This window comes from Apus apus, chromosome 1 (assembly GCF_020740795.1).
Source record: "Apus apus isolate bApuApu2 chromosome 1, bApuApu2.pri.cur, whole genome shotgun sequence".
In the NCBI taxonomy this organism is placed as follows: Eukaryota; Metazoa; Chordata; class Aves; order Apodiformes; family Apodidae; genus Apus; species Apus apus.
Genome location: NC_067282.1, coordinates 111,343,366 through 111,362,596, shown reverse-complemented (window position 1 = coordinate 111,362,596; position 19,231 = coordinate 111,343,366). Strand labels below are relative to the sequence as shown.

Below are 19,231 nucleotides of genomic sequence, written 5' to 3'. Positions count from 1 at the left end.
TTTAATCCTTTAGCCCTTGTCCTCTCACTACGTGCCCTTGTAAAAAGTCCCTCCCCAGCTTTCCTGTAGGCCTCCTTCAGATACTGGGAGTCTACTGTGAGGTCCCTCCAGAGCCTTCTCTTCTGCAGGCTGAACAACCCCAACTCTCTCAGCCTGTCTTCATAGGAGGGATGCTCCAGCCTTCTGATAATCTTCTAAGCCCTCTTCTGAACCTGCTCCAGGAGCTCAGTGTCCTTGTTTTGGAGGCTTCAGAACTGGACACAGTACTCCAGGTGTGGTCTCATGAGAACAGAGAGGGAGAATCACCTCCCTGGCCCTGCTGGCTACACTTCTTTTGATGCAGCCCAGGACACGGTTAGCTTTCTGGGCTTCAAACACACATTGGCCACACCTTGTTGAGCTTGTCGTCCACCATCATATCCAGGTCCTTCTGCTCAGGGCTGTTATCAATCCATTCTCCATACAACTTGTGTTTGGGATTGCCGCAACCCAGGTGCAGAACCTTGCATGAAACATGAAATTGCATTAAATTACATGAAACAATTTGTGATGAGCAACAAGGACCCCCAAAACCCCAAGTGCCTTTTGAATTAAATGGCCCAGAGGTCTGTTTTCTTCTTGAAGCAGTCCAAAGACTTTAATTTGTTAATGTTAAGATTTTTAGACATGAAACAGTGTAATTTGGGGGGGGCTTTAATTAAATATTTTTTTTCCTTTGCACTAGACTGATGCCAAACTGTCTTCACTAAATCTTCTTATGCTCTAAGGAGCAGTGACCCAGATAAACAGGTTTAAAAATGCGGCTATGGGAAGTACAGGATGTTGCCTTTGCAGGATGCAGCAAAAGGACAACTAAAATAATTCTATACATTTACAGGAGTAGCACATAGCATTCTATCATTTTATGCAGATTCATAGACCAATCTGTTTTTCTTAGATCACATGTACAAATCTGGGTGAAAAAAGTGTTACTTAGTTTGAAGTCAGTGCAGAGTTACAGAGAGGCCATAAAAAATATTACTTTTTCCTTTTGGGTATGTCTTTTTGCAGCATAATGAGGAGAAAGAGGGGATGACTGTGTTAAAGAATGCATTGTAATGTAGCCATGCAGAGCCAGAAGCATACAGGCAATGAGGAGAAGGTTGCCTATCTGTTCTCCTCAGTGCCTAAGTTTCTAGGTTTGGTGGTGTTTTAATGTAAAGGCTGTGCTCTAGTCCCAGCCAAACCCACCCAGTGCCCACAGCCCACCTAAAGTCGAGGCCTGGGGGAGACACCCATCCTTCTCCATGGGCTGTATCAGGGATGTAGATGTTGCCAAAGGACCTTGTTTAACTATATATAACTAAAACCTTTCTAGGTCCCCAAAAATTGTGGTTAATGGGATGCTGCCTGTTGTTCCAGATGCACGTTTTGCATGCCCTTGTGTGCATGAGCAGTGCCCAGGACGCTCAGGTAATGAGCTTGCTCTGCTGTTTGTGTGTGCTCACTCCAGCTAGTTCGTTAAGCTCATATTACACATAACTACTGCTGCTTGGCGAGTGAATGCTTTGGCCAAAACTCTTCCTGGTAGCTATTGCCCAAGCCACAGCCAGTGCAGAAGAAATGGCCAAGGTCAGTGTTGGGCCCAGCAGTGGGTGGCCATGAGTGCCTGTGCCTGCAGCTGCCAGTGGGGAGGGCTGGGTGCTGGTGGGGTGGGCTGAGGGGTGTCCCTTGCAGCCCATTACTCACTCAGTTGTGGACCTTTCAGCTTCTTTTGGTTTTGCAAGTTTTTTTAGATGGTGGCATCAGCTGCGTTTACACAAAAAAGAAATATATGCTATCAGGAACGACTGGGTAATAAACAACCCTTAATTACTGCTGAAGATGCAAAGGGACCTCAGTACCCCAGTTGTTCAGTGCCACAAATCCCTCAGTGCCTATTCAGACAACTAAAGCCAGTCAGTCAGCCTCTAGTGCCTTGCAGCACTGTGCCCTCTGCCACCACCACTGCCCCTGGGCTGGTGGCTTTGGTGCCACCTGCCATGGGGGTGGTGGGCGCCTGCTGCCCCTGGCTGCTTCTCTTCCCACCCCTTGGCCTCTGCCAGCCCACACTGGAGCTTGGACCCTGGCAAAAACTTAATCCCAGGGCAGGGGTCGTATCATCCTCAGTCACTGCAAGGACAGGGCAAGGTTAACCAGGTGTTTGTCATACTGAGTGACTTTGGGATCTTTGGCAATCCACCCTGCCTCTGATTAATTTTTGGTAGCAGCATGCTCTTCTTCTTACTCTGGTTAGCTTTAAGCTATGAAATTGCTAACTTCAGACAAAAAGTCAATGGAGCCTATTGATTTTTCATGCCTTTGCAGTATGCTGCAGGAGTGTAACCACTGGACACTGAGGACCTCTGGGGGTGGCGAGATGGATGCGTACCAGGGATCTGCTCCCCACGGCTGTCAACCCTGTGAAGCCATGGGTGCCAGCACTGACTTTGCCAGGGGGTCCAAACAAGGGCCCTTGCCTAAACAGTGGCAACTGCTACACCCAGAAGCCAGCAGCTGGCTGCCAGCCCTGGAGATTACTGGAGTTAACCTGCATGAAGTGTTTATTTGGAAATGCCCAGTGTGGAGATGGCCCTATTAGTTGTATGAGGCAACCAAGGAAATGCCGGTTGGTCATTGCAGCCCGTCTTGTCCTCCCTATTGCAAAAATTGTGGATGCTGGGTTTTGGGTGGCTCCAGCTCCCTCAGTGTGGAACACATCTAGGAAGACAGCTTGGCTCCTGGCTTGGGGTCACTCGTGCCTGCCCTGGTGGCCAATCTTCCTGGTCCAGCTGTGGCCAGTAGCTGTTTACTTGGTTTCTCAAACTACAGGTCATGACACCTTTTTGGGGAAGATAAAGTTAGGGTTGCAAAGTTTTTGTGCTTGCCAGGGAACAACTGTCTCCTATAGTTTGATTTGTGCTGTTCGGATGTTTACCCAGCTTGGCCAGCAGTTTGGCTTGTGACCATGTCCACCAACATGCAGTAAAAACAGAGGTTTCCTTGGTTGCCAGCTTAGCTCTGTCGGCAGCTTTTGCAATCCCTGTTGCAATGTGGCTGTTTTCTGCTGTATGTCTTGCATTGCAGGCTCCTCTGATTTCCCTCAGCTGCCATCCCAGGCAAGACTAGCCATCAGTGGCCCTGGGAACATGCTGCTTTGGCACCTTGCAGACTGCCTGTACCTGCATATGGGGTGCCTGGCCAGGACAGCCCAGCTGGTGCTGTGGAATTTTTTTAGGTGGTGTGGGCAGACACACAATTTGCACACAGGAGGAGCCGGGAGGAGCAGCCCCTCCAGCCAGCAGCAGCTTAGCCCCCTGAGAGCAACCCCCCCAGCCAGAGAGCTAGTGGAGAGCTTGTGCTGGAGGCAAGGGCTGGGGGCATCCTCCATCTTTGCCAAAAGCAAGCTCTTAAGTGAGCACAGTTGTTTTCTCTAACACCTTGCCAAGAAAAGACTGAATATTTTGTACTTCTTGGGTGCTCTCGCTATCTGCAGGAAAGAGTATCATTTTTGTAGCTGAACTTGTCTACCAACATACGGATTTGCCTGAGGCAAGATGAGTGTATTCCTTTTCGCATTACTTATACTGGCTATAGGCCGTTTTTATTCCCTGAAATTATTTTGTAGTAAAAAACTACTTCCTCCTTTCTTGCTCTGTTGTGCTCCCTCTGGTTGCTAGCACGTACTTGCTGCTGCAGGAGCTGCAGTCATTCAAGCTGTCATTCTCCATCCCTGCTTTTCTGGCCAAATCCACTGCACCCATATGGAGCCAAAGGGAGGGGTTTGGGCACCCCAGGGGTGAGGAGTTTAAGGGTTGGAGCATGATGATGGTGAGAGTTGGACAGGCAGCCCAAGACTGTCCCCATTTCGGAGAGCATGCCCGGTGGCAGCCCCATCCTGATGGGAACAGGCATTGGTGGGAGCAGAGCCCTTGCATTGGATACCCAGGGGTGAGGGAGAAGAACAACATATATTGCCTGTGGTGCTGGGACAGGCATGGGGTGGGTGGTGAAAGCCGGTGCCTGAAAGAAGAGAGGACTTGAAATGGTTAACCCTGGGAGCAGTGGTGCTGTGGCAGATCCCCACCCCCAGTACTGTACAAGGAAATGCTTAGCTCCAGCTACATGAGCAGCATGTCAGGAAAATATATTGTTGCCTGAAACAGAATATACACAAAGCAGGAGAAACAAAAGTGCCCTCGGACCCCCTTGCTTGGAGCTGCCTCCCAAAAGGGCTACAGTGGGACTGACCTTCCCCTCAGCCTGCTTTTACACTGCTCCTGTATTTGCATTAGCACTGGAGATGAGGAGAGACAGCCTTAGGTCCTGTTCTGTTAGTACAAGGATAAGCTAGGACATGGTACAGCCATGGAGGTATTTATTTGTGAGTTATTTGTTTGGCTTTCCTGAAGGAAGATCCCATGTGAAGTACATTCTTCCCTAATAGAGCATCACCTTACATTTTCATGGCAGACAGTCTGCTCTGCCTGCTGAGGTGGCCTGAATTATCAAGAAGATTGACAGCAAAAAATTTTACTTCAGAGCTGCACTGGTCTGCTGGCAGGAATTTATTTATTTATTTGTCTCTTGGTTTTGTTCTTTTTCTAAAATTTCCTTTCCTTTGTTGTTGTTGGTAAAGGAGTGAAGCTGCACAGTCAAGTCTCTTCCTTCACAGTCTGTGATCTGTGTACTGAAATTCGGTTCTTTGAAGAACCAACCATGTGAGGAGTTAACACCAGTCTGCTGCGTGCCCTTCCACACTGACATGCAGGACCTCCTACATCTAGAGCTCCAGGGCCTCAGAGCAGCATCACCTCACCGCCAAAGCTGAGCCATAGTCATGCTGCAGACCGTGTTGCTGAACTGCTTCCTAGGGCTGAGCTGAACAGCCAAATACAAAATCTCCTGATCAGATTTATTGGAATGGCCTGGTGACATCCCCCAGAGGACTTACGATCTATGGTGATGGATGACGCTGATCCATTAACATAGTAGTCTCATCTGGGAAAGATGTAATTGTCGTTCTGCATCCTGCAGTTTCCCTAAGTTTTTCTGAACATGTAATAGCACACATCACAGTGGAAATTGCTGGTGAAAAATGCTGCAGTAAATATGTCAGGGGCTCTATATCCTGTGGCAGTGCACTCCTCTTCTGGAACCACGCAGCAATCATTAAAGTAGAAGAGGTGATAATAACAAAATTTCATCATGATGTATGGGCTCTCCAAAGGTTTTATGGAAAAGAATGGGCAGGACCAACCTTGTTTCTTCTTGTAATACACATCTGCAAAATGTGTTCATGTTGACTGGTTCTTATAATACTTACTTTTACCTGCAATAGCAGTGCTGTTTTTACAGTGCTGGTTGCCCTGCCTATATTTCCTGAAATACAGCCCTATTTTTCTGAGTGGTCAGAGTCTGGATCCCTGATGACACACAGCATTAGTACTTGTTTGGAGTAGTCTCACCTCAGTGCAGTACGAGCAGTGTGTCAGTCGGAGGTGGAGTATCCAGTAGGAGAAGACTCCTTTGAACCAGATAAAAAGTCTCTGTTCATATCGTGTCAAATCAGTAAAAGCTGGACATTAACATTCACACTTTGTCAGACTGTGAGTGCTCTGGCAGCAGAGAAACGTGGTAGACCCAGATGAAATGGGAAGGCAGGGCACGCTGGAGGAACGCAACTGCAAGTGGTGGTCAGCAGCTAGATGGAGAGGAAAGGCAGCCCCGTGGCACTGCCACGAGTGTGTGCCCACCTGTCCCCACGAGTAAGGGATTTTCTGAGGTGTGCGCTTTGTGCTAGTCATATGCCAAAATTATCTCTGGCCAGAAGACCTCACAGTCAAATAGATAAGGCAAAAGGCACTAGGGAAGAAATTCTTGCATGTATGTATGTGCATGCAGGGCATTTGTAGGTGTTAGAGGTAACCTGGACCAGTTAAATGAACAGCAGTAACCTCACTGGTGCTGAGATGCAACAAGACAGATTTTCAGTGTTTTTTGTTCTTTATATATTTTTTGAGGTCAGAGGCATCTATATTTTACAGTTCAGCACAGGGGCTTCTAGGAGGGCTAAACTGGCACTTGAGGGTGAAAACACATTGAAAAGTTGTGAGGTCTTCTTGATGTATCCATCAGCACCATAATGCTGCATCTCACACTGGTGTTATCTCGAATTCAGAAGACTGACATCTTGTTCATCACAGCCCGATGCAGTGAAAAGGTCATTTCTCTGCCTTTCAAAGTCAGACCAGGAAACAGTGCAGACACTGGGGTGAATGTGTAAAAGGATGCAAAATTCCAAGAAGAAGTGCTGCAGTTTTCCTCACACCACAGAAGTCCTACATTTCTCTCTCTCTTTTAAGCAAGATGTTCACAGCTGCTTGCAAATTTTGCAAGGATGAAAATAAGGGGCTATTTTTGCTTGAAATTTTTTTCTGTCCTCACACTTCTAGATACGCTGGTGCAAGAGCAGGGCAATTTTGAAATCTGCTGAGGATTGGCACCATCATGTAGCTGATGAAATATTTGGCTTGGTTTATCAAAGTGATGGGGTGGAGAAGAGGGAGAGTCAGTCTAATAAATCTGAACATAAATGAACATAAAACTTAATCTTGAAGTGGCAAGCTGAAGGAGCATTTGGTTACTCATGCCAGTGGGGAAGGATAAAGTATTAAAATATGTGCATTTTGCACTGGGAGGGGAAAGTCCTTTATCCTTTTGCTCCCCAGGCAGCACCACAATACTCCTGCGCCTTCATGTCAGCTCATGTTCTAACGAGAGACCCTGTCTCACAAGGGGAGAGACACTGATTACTCCATCTTAGGTCTCCAGATCCTTGCCCAGCCCTAAATCTTGTCAGACAGTATCTGTGCCACTGAGAGCCATCAGAGCTACAGCTAAGAGATGGGGTTTCCCTTTTCAGCCAGCCCACTGTGGCAAGCTGGGTGGCAGGAGTGCATGTGACTAGTCACCTACATGTCCTTACCTGTGGTCTTAAAAGCATTTGTACCTCACCAAGAAAGATCTGCAAGCTGTAAAGTCTGGAGTTTATTCTTGGTTTTGCTTTTATTCTTATTATTTATTTATTTGAGCCATACTGTATATTAGGATGATGAGAGGTTATGTGAATGTTTGGCTTTCAGTTGATTTAAGATGAGTCACAACAGTGTTGGAATTTGCTATTCTAACCCTCATGGCTTTAAAAGACATTCAGACTGGTTTCTGCTGCTTCTTCCTCTCTGTCTCAAGACAAGAAGGAAGACAGTCTTACAGGGAGATCCCTTAGAGGTGCGGAGGTTAGCCTTATTCTGGCCTTCTCCACACCAAGACAAAGTAGTTTTTAACTGGAGCTGACATGCCATAAGGAGGAAATGGGAAAGGGTTTGCAGCACATCTGAAAGGCTGGCGCTCTTGGACCATGTGTGGTGCTAGTGGCACCTCACTTCCTTTATGGATTTTGAGCTGGTGAAGCTGGTTTACCCCTTGAGGGACACTGTGGTGTGGTTCGCTTGTGTGTCTAGTTGGGAGACAGCCAAAGTGGTTGAAACCATGTTGGTGTAATGGGACAAAGTCAGATGTTTGACCTTCAAAAGTGCCATAGCAGCTCAAAAACTGATTTTAGCTTTACCTCACTAACTTGTCAGCTGAGACTTGATAAGGGAACCCCATCCTTCATAGCTAGGAGCAAGACAGATCCATGTAAGCAAGAAGTTGCAGGCAATGGACAGTGGCCTTTGGCACACCAATACCATTTCTCATCTGGATATCAGAAAAGATCAAATTAATGTAGTAAAAATATCTGAGCCTGGGATCAGTGGAGAGGGTCAGGAAAAAATAGCGAGGCTAGTGTCTCTGAGCCGAGAACAACCCTTCACCAGGGAACTAATGAGGCTTTGACATCATCTCACTGACATCAAACTTGGAAGTCCTTTTTAAGAATGGAGATGCTTTAAGGACTGTTTAATAAAGCACTTGACTGGGAAAGAAGCAAATATTTTACCAGGCTGACTCTGAGTGCTTTTTGTTTCAGGTTTTGGGGGAAGCAGGGCTGACAATTACATTTAATTGGTATCCTTGTCCGCTTGTTAGCATTAGTGTATCAATTGCTGGGAAAACAAAATCCATGGTTTTTAAAATTTATTGTAAAGTAACAGCTCTCTTGTTTGTTTTGTTTAGCTCTGTGTTCTCAAAACAGCTCATTTTTCTTTGCCTTGCTGGCGAATATAATGTTTTGATTGAAAATGATACTAAATAATCAGTTAAATGGAGTATTTAATGACAGAAAAAGTTGTTTAAAATATTTTTTTTCCCATGGGAAAATCATGCACTTTACTTTTCAAGCCTTAGACATAATCTATTTGCTAGTGTGAGTCTGCATTCTTCCTACGATCTCTCTTCAAAAGTAAACATGTGGGTGCACCATGTGGGTGCAAACTGGGGAGGTCAAGCTATAATAGGTCTCAGGTGCTCTGATGCAAGAGATAACCCTACAGTAAATCCAGTTTTTCCCTGGACTTACCATTTAATGTAGACCTTCTTAGACTCTTGCTATGCTGCTGGTTTACCTTCCCTGTGGGAAGCTGGCCTACTGTATGAAGAGCCAGCCTGGTAAATGAGGAGAGAGCAGTGGATATTGTCTACCTGGACTTGAGGAAGGCCTTTGGCACTGTCTCCCATAAGACCCTCAGAGACAAGTTGGTGATGTACAGGCTGGATGAGCAGACAGCAAGGTGGACTGGAAACTGGCTGAACAACCAGGCCCAGAAGGTGGTGATCAGTGGCACAAAGACAAGCTGGAGGCCAGTGACTGGTGGTGTATCCCAGGGGTCAAGGCTGGGTCGAGTCCTGTTCAACATCGTCGTGAATGATCTGGATGATGGGGCAGAGCACATCCTCAGCAAGTTTACTACTTATGAACAGCAGAAGCAGCTGATACATCAGAGGGTCGTTCTGCCACCCAAAGGAACCTCCACAGGCTGGAGAAATGGGCTGAGAGAAGCCTCATGAAGTTCAGCAAGGGGAAGAGCAAAGTCCTGCACCTGCCAAGGCACAACCCCAGAACACCAAGTTGGAAAGCAGCTTGGCAGAAAAGGACCTGGGATGTCCTGGTGACCATGTCCAAATTGACAATGAACCAGCAATGTGCCCTTGCTGCAAAGAAGGCTGCTCTGGGCTGCATGAGTAGGCATGCTGCCAGCAGGTTAAGGGAGGGAATCCTTCTTAGTGCCGTGTCCAGTTCTGGATTCCCCAGACATACTGAAGAGAGTCAAACAAAGGGCCACAAAGATGATGAAGAGACTGCAGCAGCTCTCCTGTGAGAAAAGGCTGAAAGAGCTGGGACCGTTCAACCTGGAGAGGAGTGGAGATCTCATCAATATACAGAAAGACCTGAAGGGGAAGGTGAAAGGAGGATGGTGCCAGACTCTTTGCAGAGGTGCCCAGTGGCAGGACCAAAGGCAATGGGCACAAACTGAAAATCGGGAGGCTCCCTCTGAACATGAGGAAACACTTTTCCATTGTGAGAGTAACTGAGCACTGGCACAGGCTGTCCAGAGAGGTTGTGGTGTGTCCATCCTTGGAGATAGTCAAAAGCCATCTGGACATGGTCCTGGGAAGCCTGGTCTAGGTGGCTCTGCTTGAGCAGGGGGGGTTGGACTAGATGACCTCCAGAGGTGCCTTCTAGCCTCAACCTGTCTGTGAGTCAATGACTCATAGCAACCAGAGGTATAGCAACCAGAGGTGCATGAAGAGGCTGGTAGGCAGGGATGGGAGTGCAGCAGGATGCTTCCAGGAGTTTCCATCCCTTGAGTTTGGCTTTTGGGGAGCTGCTGGTCAGAGAATGCTTCTGCAGAGCCAGGCACGCAGCAGCTCCCCACCACAGGCACTTCAGGCAGGGTTGTAATTGGTGGATCCCCAACACACCGCTGCAGCCACTGACATCCCCATCCCAAGGGACTGCATCGTGCTTTGGGAGAAGACACCTGCACACTGCTGGCAGCATCAAGGGAAAGCTGATTTAAACAGATACTTCTGCAGTTGCAAAAGCAGTAACTTGTTTTCCCTGTTTGAACAGAAATTTGGAGTGTGGAAGCTGCAATGAGTCAGAAGAGCCTGCTGGGTCAAGGGGACATCACCAAACTGGGCAGCATGTGACTCAGCAGTAATTACAGCTGGCAAATTTGTCCTTCACATGTCAGCTTTAATACATCAGATGTCTGTGCACTGCCTCCGCCTCAGAGTGTGTGCTCAGCTTACTGCAGGCTAAGCAAGCTTAGCAAGCTGCCCCTGTTTAGGGGGCATGCTGAGGCATTTTCTGTTACCGCAAAAAAGTAAACCTCTGTCCAACAGGTTTTGTTTTTGGAAAATTGCTGCAAGGTTCCTCCAAGTAAGACTGTTTAGAGACCCAAGAAACTGGGATGTGCTGCGGATGTGAGGAACAGGCATTTGGGAGTAGCAAGATCAATCTCAAATCATTTCAGAGTAGCCCAGTTTTTATAGTGCTTGCTTATATGTTATACTGTATACTGTCCGAGCAGTGACCCTTTTGAAAGTAGAAGACCTTCTGTCAAGTGTTACATCCAGTTATTGGAATAGTTTGTGAATGAAGCAGAGGAAGAGAAGAGGCATCTGGCAGTTCAGCAGCACGTGCTGTCTCCCATACGCTTGGGTTATGTCACAGCTTTCACTGCAAATGTAGGGTTTTTTTGCAAGGCTTCCAAATTGGGTATAAAAATTCACTACAGGTTGAAATTTGTCAGGCAAATGCTCTATTCCTTCCACAGCATTTATTGTCTGACTTGTGTATATTGCCTGTGGGAGTAAAGACACTGGTTTCAGGTCTGTGACGGGATTTTTTTTTTTTTCAATTGTTCTGATTTGTTTTTAAATGAGAAGAAAGTGAGTTTTTTCCTCCCCTGAATGGATGGCTAACTACAGGCTGTTGACAACAGCAATATAGTTAGCAAATATATAACCCTAAGGTGGTTCTTTGCAGGTGATTAGCCTGTGCATAGGCAGACCACCACAGTATTTCTCAGCTGCAGTATTTAAGACCAAAGTATAATCAGCCAGTCAAGCTGCTGCATTTCAGAACGATTGTGATGTGTGCTGAAGCAGTGTATACATACGTCCCATCTATAATGTGCCATTTTGCTCTGCCGTAGTGATTTCCTTTCCTTCTCATTCCCCCAGGGCTCAAGAACCTGGATGGGAGCCTTGACACAAATAGGTTTGCCTCCTGAAAAGATCCATAATGCAGCAGTGGGAAGCAGAGGAGTACCTGTTGCATAAGATGTGTCAGAGCCTTGTTATCCCTTCAGCATCTTCTGAAGTTACCTGATGAGATGCTCTTATTTTAATTGCTCCTTGGTATCATCCAGCTTACCCTCCATGATATAGCTTCCATAGAGTGAGAAATAAGATGAGGCAGCATGTGAGTGGGGAACATTGTGCGGGGATGGGGAGCAAAGGCTGCAGGTGTAGCTTTCATACTGGTGGGAATAACCTAGTGTATCCCTCCCTCTTTGGTTGGTACCTGAGTAAATCCTGCCCATCTTTCCAGTGTCTTTCTCACCTTGCCCTCAGCCACTTTTGAATGGTGCCTCCTAAATCTAACAGGGAGTTTGGTGTGTAGTTGAGCCAAGGGAGTGAGGGGTGAGAGACTAAGAGGGTATTGAGCTCCCTTTTGAGCAGCAGTCAGGTCCTTCTGTCAGTCAGCAGGAGGGTGAAGGGCAAGTTGCCTGAACAGATGTCCTGTGGGTCTCCCCTGCTCCACCTGCCCCATACCTAGGAGGGGGTCACCATCACCCCAACCCCTGCAATCAGAGAGGGGACCAGTTCCACTGGCCCTCCTGGTGCCTCAGCACCCATCCGAGGTCTGAGAGGGTGTCAAAACACAGCACCATGATTGGTGAAACACAGAGGAGAAAGCTGAGTCACCATTAACTGAGCTGGTTACTCCTCTGCCCTTTGGTGTTTGAAGATTCCACTGCTAACAGGGTATGTGGGGTGGCCAGGATGGTCAATCCCAGGTGCCTGAATATGTGAATCAGTGACAGATGTGAGCAGCAAATACTGCTGAAATCATCTGTGGTTTGCATGTATGGGAGATCCAACCTGGATGTTATTTGTGTATTAGTAGCTCCATGTATTTGATATATGAAAGCTCACTTTCTTAAAATACATTTTTTCTATTGTAGCAACAAGACACCCATGACAATGTGGTAAAGCCTCTATCTGTGTATGGCTCAAACTATACAAAACAAAAATTGCAGGGTGGAAGGTAATTTAGTTTGTTGGTCTGTGTCAATATGTGTCCTCGTTGTCCTCTTGCATATTTACTGCAAAGGATGCAGAAAGATGGGTCAGGCTTTGGCTGCTGGGACTGCTGAGCATGGGCAGAGCCAACCCTGAGCTCCTACAGAAATCTATGTCTCAGTAGGGTACAGGTTGGGTAGATAGTGCAGGAGAGGTGACAGGGTATGCTGCCATGAGGTGGCAAGACCAGCCTGACAGGGACCTGGACACGCAGGACTTGGTGTGTTGCTCAACTCTGGTGTGTGCCACCTGGGGGGCTCAGCAGGTCTGCTGCCCTACCAAAAGGGCAGTGGGGTGTCCCTGTTGGGGATGTTGTCACCACGGCCCTTGTTAATGGGCTTCTGCACAGCCAAAATCAAACGTTCCTGGAAGATCCGTGACAGCAAACAGTGAGTTTTGGCAGCATATTGAAGTCCAAATCCATCCATAATTTTTTCCCCAAGCTTTAAGTCAAGATTTCTAATTTTGTGTTATGTTCGAAATTGTGTTTATACTGAAAGGAAAACCAAATTTTCCAGGAGATACTAAGCAGGGCATCCCACAAAGGGAGCATCTAAGACCTTCTCCCTAGTGTGCATGGTATATTTGAATTCTGTGTCAGCAGCGAGGTACAAGTCACGGTAGGGATGAGCAAGCAGAGCAGGGGGATAGCTGTGCATGGTGCAGTGCTACGGTCCCACAGGAAGGCATGCAGCAGCCCTGAGAAAAGTCTGTTGCACAGCCATCAGCAGGAGATAAAAAAAATAAGCTAGAGTTATCACCACCCCTTTCATGGCATTTCTTTATAGCTAACACACCATTTCCTGTACAGTTACACACATCGTTGCATAGTGCCATGAACTTAACTCTTATCAGCACCCCGGTGGGAAAGCCCGGGTTATTTACAATAGGGCTCTTTTCAGTGTTGCAAGCTTCTTTTCAACTAAAACAAACAGCAAATTAAATATTAAATAGATAAGTAGGGAAAGTGAAATTAATTGATTTTCCAGCACTGAGGTGTGGTAGACAAAGGAAACTTAACTGAATTATATTACCTTCATTTGTGTACATTAGGTACATGAAGCTTGTTTTAAAAACTGTGTAATTCTAAATATTTTATGTGCAGTGAAACAAGAATCTCAAAAAAAAAAATAAATTAAAAAACCACAAAAAAACCCACATACCCTATACCCAGCATACTTTGGGTTCATTTTTATTAAAGGAGAAACCTAGTATAGTTATCACTGTTTGTATGCTAACATTGAAAAGTTACTTTTGTTCAAGTCATCTCCATGTTGATTTGTGGTTTTGTACCATGTATTCTGTGTATATAGTACCAAAAAGGAGTCCAGGAACTACAAAACACCTCTTTGGACAACTTCAAACTGTCTCTCAATCCCAGATCTTCAAACATTTCCTCTTTTGAGGCCTGGGGACTTGGATCCTTTATATTCTCTCTGCTTACTGACCTTGGTAAGATGGGTTTAGTGTAATACATGTTCAGCAGTGCTGGGATTGCCCCTTGGATGAAACTGAAAATTGAGTTAGAGGGTGCAAGTGGTCAATTGTGCTGTGACTCTGTACCTGGCAGCCCGCTACTGCCAAGCTGCAGACCATGGGCAGGATTGTGAAATACTTCTAGGTGTATACACATATATGTATATGCATATGTGTGTGTGTGTATATATATGTATATAGAGATTTTTTTAATATATATATTCTTATTTTTAGGTGCACTGGCAGTACAGAAAGGCACGCTTCTACCTAGGAAGGTTGAGGGGGTAAAACCACACTCCAAGCCAATAAACCTGCGTTGAGGGCTGCACCTTACCTCACTCTTCTCCTTCCCCTCCTGGAGGCAGCGTGGGAGTGCCAGTCACACTTTCAGTGCTATATATTTATATATCCCAGAGACATATAGGATTTGGCTTGGAAAACAGTATTTGACTATGCATTAAAAAAACCCCAACCAACCCCACAGGCATTTCTTCAAGGTGTCTGATGGTGATAGATGAGCTGCTCTTCCCCTCATCCAGATATTTCCTCTGCCTCTGTCACCTTTTAAAGCAGCGATGGGGTTTTTTTATTGCGTTTTATACTTTCATCTTTAGCAGTGATCTGTCTTTCTCTCTCCATGGGTCCATACAGCATGCTAATGCCTCAAGTCTCTTACACAGCATAATTTTCATCTTAATTTTTCTCTTTCTCAACGTTAAATGGGCTTGCCAGGAGAACAGGGGGTCATTTCCTGTCCCTGCCAGATCATTAATTCCCTGTGAAAACACCGCGATCTCACGCTTCTCAAGCAAACAGAAACATGGGGAAGAGCCCATGTCATGTGCAAAATATGGGCTATGCTGCAGCAGCTGGAGGAGCAAAGATGCTGGTGTATGCTGCAGAGACAGCAGGGTTTTAACGTGGTCATTTTAAAAAACAGGGAGGGAGAGATTATGTAAGAGCAGTAGAAAATAGCTTTTTAATTCCTGAACAGAAACGACGTCTGCTTTTTTTCCAGCTTGAATCTGCTTAGCAGTCTCCTCATTGTCTTTATTTGTAGAAACAATTACCTTTTTTTTGGTCTTTTTTTCTTTTTTGTTTTTTTTATTGACACTTGTCACTTTCTGAATAAAGGATTTGATTTTTGCTCCTGTTTTTTTGGTGCTTGGACATCTCTGCCTGCCTGTAATCTGTCTCAGCTGAGGCTGGAAAAGGAAACAAACAACCCCTCAACCTTGTTTTTGTGAATGTTTTCTGCAGAACATTTCATGAGATGAGAGAATTTTGGAATTATTCTCCTTAAGCCAGCAGCAGGAGGGAAAAAGAAATGACTCATCTGTTTACTTTTAAAAATCCTTTTTAAGAACTCAAAACGCGCCTGATAAATTATTAGCATTTTACCCAACCAGCCTCTGCTGTTAACTCCCGACATTTCTGTAGTCTCGCACTCACTGTGGCATCCCACTGCCAAATCCAAGGATTTACAGGTCTCAGGAGAGACTTGGGAGATTTCCTGCTTCCCTGCCTTGGCCATTTTTTACCCTTTGTTCACAGGGTTGGCTCCCCCCCGCCTTTTCCATCTCCCCTCTTATTTTGCAGGGTTGTCGGTCCTACAAACATCAACATGAGCAAATAATTTCTGTAAGTGCCAGAGCTGGCGGAGCTCTTCCTGTGCTCTCAGACACAGACATATCCCCAGGCTGGGACTCCTCACCCATCCAATTTCAGAGTCACGCTGCCCTTCCTATCATACCAATGCCAGCATGCCCGTGAGATGCGGGGAGGCACCTCGTTCCCACCAGCCCAGCCATCCAGGCATCAGCAGTGGCACACTCTTCCTTGGTAGGGAGCAGGACTCAGCCCCGTGCAGGTGAAAAATGTAAATTTGGGGTGCACCAGTGCTTTCCCATGGTAACGGCGTTGAAACTGGACAAGTTTCCATGGTGATTATTACTATGGCAGGATGCAGCGCACACTTGGGGAGCGGCCTGGGTGGCACCAGGCAGAAGGGCCAGCCCCCAGCCAAAGTCTGGCAGCAGCAGCAGCTCACGGGCAGAAATTATTTGTCCTTCTGAATAAATGGATGCGCAGCGACGTTAGTTTGCTGCTTTTCAGGGGAAGGAGGTGTTCATCTTTTTAGGAAATAGGCTGCAAATTTCACCACAGTCACGAATGGGGAACATCTCTGCCCTTTTTTAGTTGCTATTTCCTTGGTTAATATAAAGGGTTGTGCTGTCAGTATTTGCACATAAAAAAATTAGTCATTTGAAGTTGCTTTGATTTTAATTTTTTTTTAATTGTTTGTGTCTCTTATGACTCAGGTGCCTGGTTCACATGGCTGTCTCTACCTAGCTCTGTGGCAGGGTGAAGGTCAGAATTATATTTGGGTTTGCTCCTTTCTCACCCTGGACATAGCAGTTTTGGAGGTGCTGTAAAGAGCATGTGGCGCTCACCTTCTTGCCTTTAGTAAATCCCACTGGGACAAAAAAGGGACAAGTATTTTAGGGAAAGTGAGAACTCTTTGCCCACGGTGGAACATTTCTTAGCCGCAATATTTTTAGAAATGTTTGGTCTTAGGATTTTTGTTGAGTTTAAACAGCGCACTGTCCCTCAACTCCGCCGTGCACTGTGGTTGTGTGAAGCTTTGTTTAAAAACATGAGATGGATGGACCTAGTCCTTGTTTCAGGCTGGGTACTGGTGTGTGTTGGGCAATGGTGGTGTGTTGGCCGCAGGCAGTCCTCAAAGCCTTTTAAATTATCTGTGTTTACAGCTAAATATAAGTTCCTCAAAAGTCTTCGTACAACACTCACAGATGTATGTATATCCAGCATCTCTGTATATATACTACACTGTATTACGGAGCCGTGAGCCTGAAGCGTGGAAACGTTTAACAGCTTTTCTTTGGCGATGGGGTCTTTAAAGGCAATTGCAAATATTATTTTAAGGAGGAGATTTATGCGGTGCCTAAAATATGTTTCTGGTTTGCAGGCCAAATTATGTCCCTGCTGATGCTGCTGGCAGCCTGGAGCCGCCACGGGTCCCACTGACGGCGATGTAGAGACAGTGCCAGCAGCGCCCCAGAAGCCCTGCAACATGGAGGAGCTTTACAAGGATGCCCCAAACCTGCCCATGGACGTCACCAGCTCACCCTCAGCAATGGCCAACAACAAGCTGGAAAACGGGGTAGCCCAGCTGATCACGGCGGAGGCCTGGAACATCAACTCGGCTGACCTGATGAAGAAGGCCCTGTCCCCACTGGTGACCGTCCCTGCACCCTCCATCCTGACACCACCGGCCGAGTCACAGAGCGGGGTGGCCCTAAAGGTGGCAGCCACCGTGCTGCAGCCCATCTGCCTGGGGGACAGCCCCGTCGTCCTGCCCATCCACCTGCAGGTTGCCGGGAGCGCTGCCCCGCAGATGCCGGCCACCAATGCTGCCACCCCCTACGTCATGACCACCCAGGGCCCTGTCCCCCTGCCCGTCCTCCTGGAGCAGCATGTCTTCCAGCACCTGAACTCCCCCCTGGTGCTGCCCCCAGGGGCTGCCTGCCCCGCCAGCCCCCTGCACGCTGGCCTCTTCCCCGGCACAGCTGCCCCAGTAGGGCAGCCCCAGCTCCTGGACCCCAAGCCCTCCAGCCAAGCCCAGGAGCCCGTCCTGCCCCCTGTCTTTCAGACGCCGGGCTTTGCCGCCGTCCTTCAGGACCTGTTTCCCTCGCAGGGCGCCCTGGGCTCTACCCCCTGCCAGCCCCCACCTGACTACGCTGCCCTCCCACCCCAGGCCTTCAGCTCACCCCTCTCCCCGCTGGTGCCCCCCGCCACACTCCTGGTGCCCTACCCTGTCATCGTGCCCCTGCCCGTCCCTGTCCCCATCCCCATCCCTGTCCCCATCCCCGTGCCCCACGGCGCCGAGGCCAAAGCGGCCCCTGACCCACCCAAGCCACAGCTCTTCACCCCCCACTCCTGCAAGGGCACCCAGACCCCACTGGAGAAGGAGGAGACGAAGCCCTTTGACCTCCTCCTCCCACGGGAGTTTCCCCAGCTGAGCCGTCACACCGTCATCAAGATGGGCGGCGAGAACGAAGCGCTGGACCTCTCCATGAAAGGGCCACCCGTGCCCCAGGCCAGCGAGGCCAGCCTGCCGCCACCGCCCGAGGACGGGGCCCTGGACCTCTCCCTCGCCTCCTGCCGCAAGCCAGGGGGGCCCCACGGGGAGGCAGCCAGCGCCGGCCCCACCAGCACCGAGGCCAGCCTTCACCCCACCGCGGACAAGCTCCCTGGCCCGGTTGCCCCCTTCCCGCACTGCAAAGCCCCGGAGGCGCCGGGCAAGGGGGCAGGCAGCGGGGCGGCCGAGCTGCTGCGGCAGCCGCAGAAGTGGCTGATGGAGCAGGCGGGCAGGGCGGGCTGCGAGCCCAAGGCCGGCAACAACATCGAGATCGTCAGCACCTCGCAGACAGCCAAAGTCATCGTCTCCGTCAAGGACGCCGTGCCCACCATCTTCTGCGGCAAGATCAAGGGCCTGTCGGGGGTCTCCACCAAAAACTTTTCCTTCAAAAGGGACCTGCCCCAGGACTCGGTGCTGCAGTGCTACGACGTGAAGAGCCCGCCCGAGCCCCGGGACACCGCGGAGGCCCTCAGGAAACCCGTCAAAAACAGGAGCGTTAAGCTAAAGAAAATGAACTCGCCGGAGATACACATTCTTCCAATCAAGAAGCAACGGCTCGCTGCCTTTTTTCCAAGAAAGTAAATTATGGGTTTTTAGAATTTTAAGATTATTATGAGAAGACGAAAAATAAAATAAAAAGATGCACTTGGTTTTAAACTCATTTAAAACTTTAAACTATCTTTGTAAGTTATTTTTTGGGGGAAGAGGGAGAGGATCAGATGTAGAGTCCCTATAAGCTGGGTTGTTGGTTTTTTTCTTTTTTTTTTTTTTTTTTGTTAATGAATTTTGACTTTTCATGGGAAACTGAATAAAAAGCAACCTATTTTTCAAGCAGATTGCACATTTTGCAGCTTTAATGGAGTAATGGATGAGTCAGAGGGGTAAGAGCTATTTTCACTGCCATAAAGTGCTTTGATGATGTAATTCTTCATAACGGTCGGAGTGGAAATTTCAAAATAAATGTTTGTACGTGCTAATTGTTTGCGGCATTTTTTTGTCATTTCTGAATCGCTATCAGTGTACAGAGGAGGTCTGGAAAAAAGTCTGTAAACTGCCGCAACTGAATTGTGATGAGCTTAAAATGATAAGAAAAAAACAACCGGCGACGAAAAATTAAATTGTCCCACAGCGCTGTCAGAGAGCACGTCACAGCAGCTGCCAACAGTGCACCCACATGAGCTTCTGAAGGAGCAAGAGCAAGTGAGAGGTACAGCCCTGTGTGCACCTACCACCAGCTTCATTACAAGAGGCCCATAG

The 19,231-nt window shown here is 47.6% G+C and overlaps 1 protein-coding gene across 3 annotated transcripts in view; it reads left to right on the top strand.

Annotated features, from left to right (window-relative positions):
* Window positions 1-18,951, top strand: part of RAI2 (retinoic acid induced 2) — a 46,384-nt gene extending 27,433 nt beyond the window's left edge. For 2 of the 3 annotated variants that reach the window (XM_051608232.1, XM_051608235.1), the window contains exon 2: window positions 16,802-18,951. In XM_051608232.1, coding sequence (XP_051464192.1) covers window positions 16,907-18,556 — 1,650 coding nt within the window. In that variant the 5' untranslated portion in view covers window positions 16,802-16,906 and the 3' untranslated portion in view covers window positions 18,557-18,951. Of the gene's footprint in view, window positions 1-1,382; window positions 1,453-16,801 lie in introns of those variants that run through there. The other variant, XM_051608233.1, reaches the window with a different exon arrangement.
* Window positions 18,952-19,231: the final 280 nt, after the last annotated feature.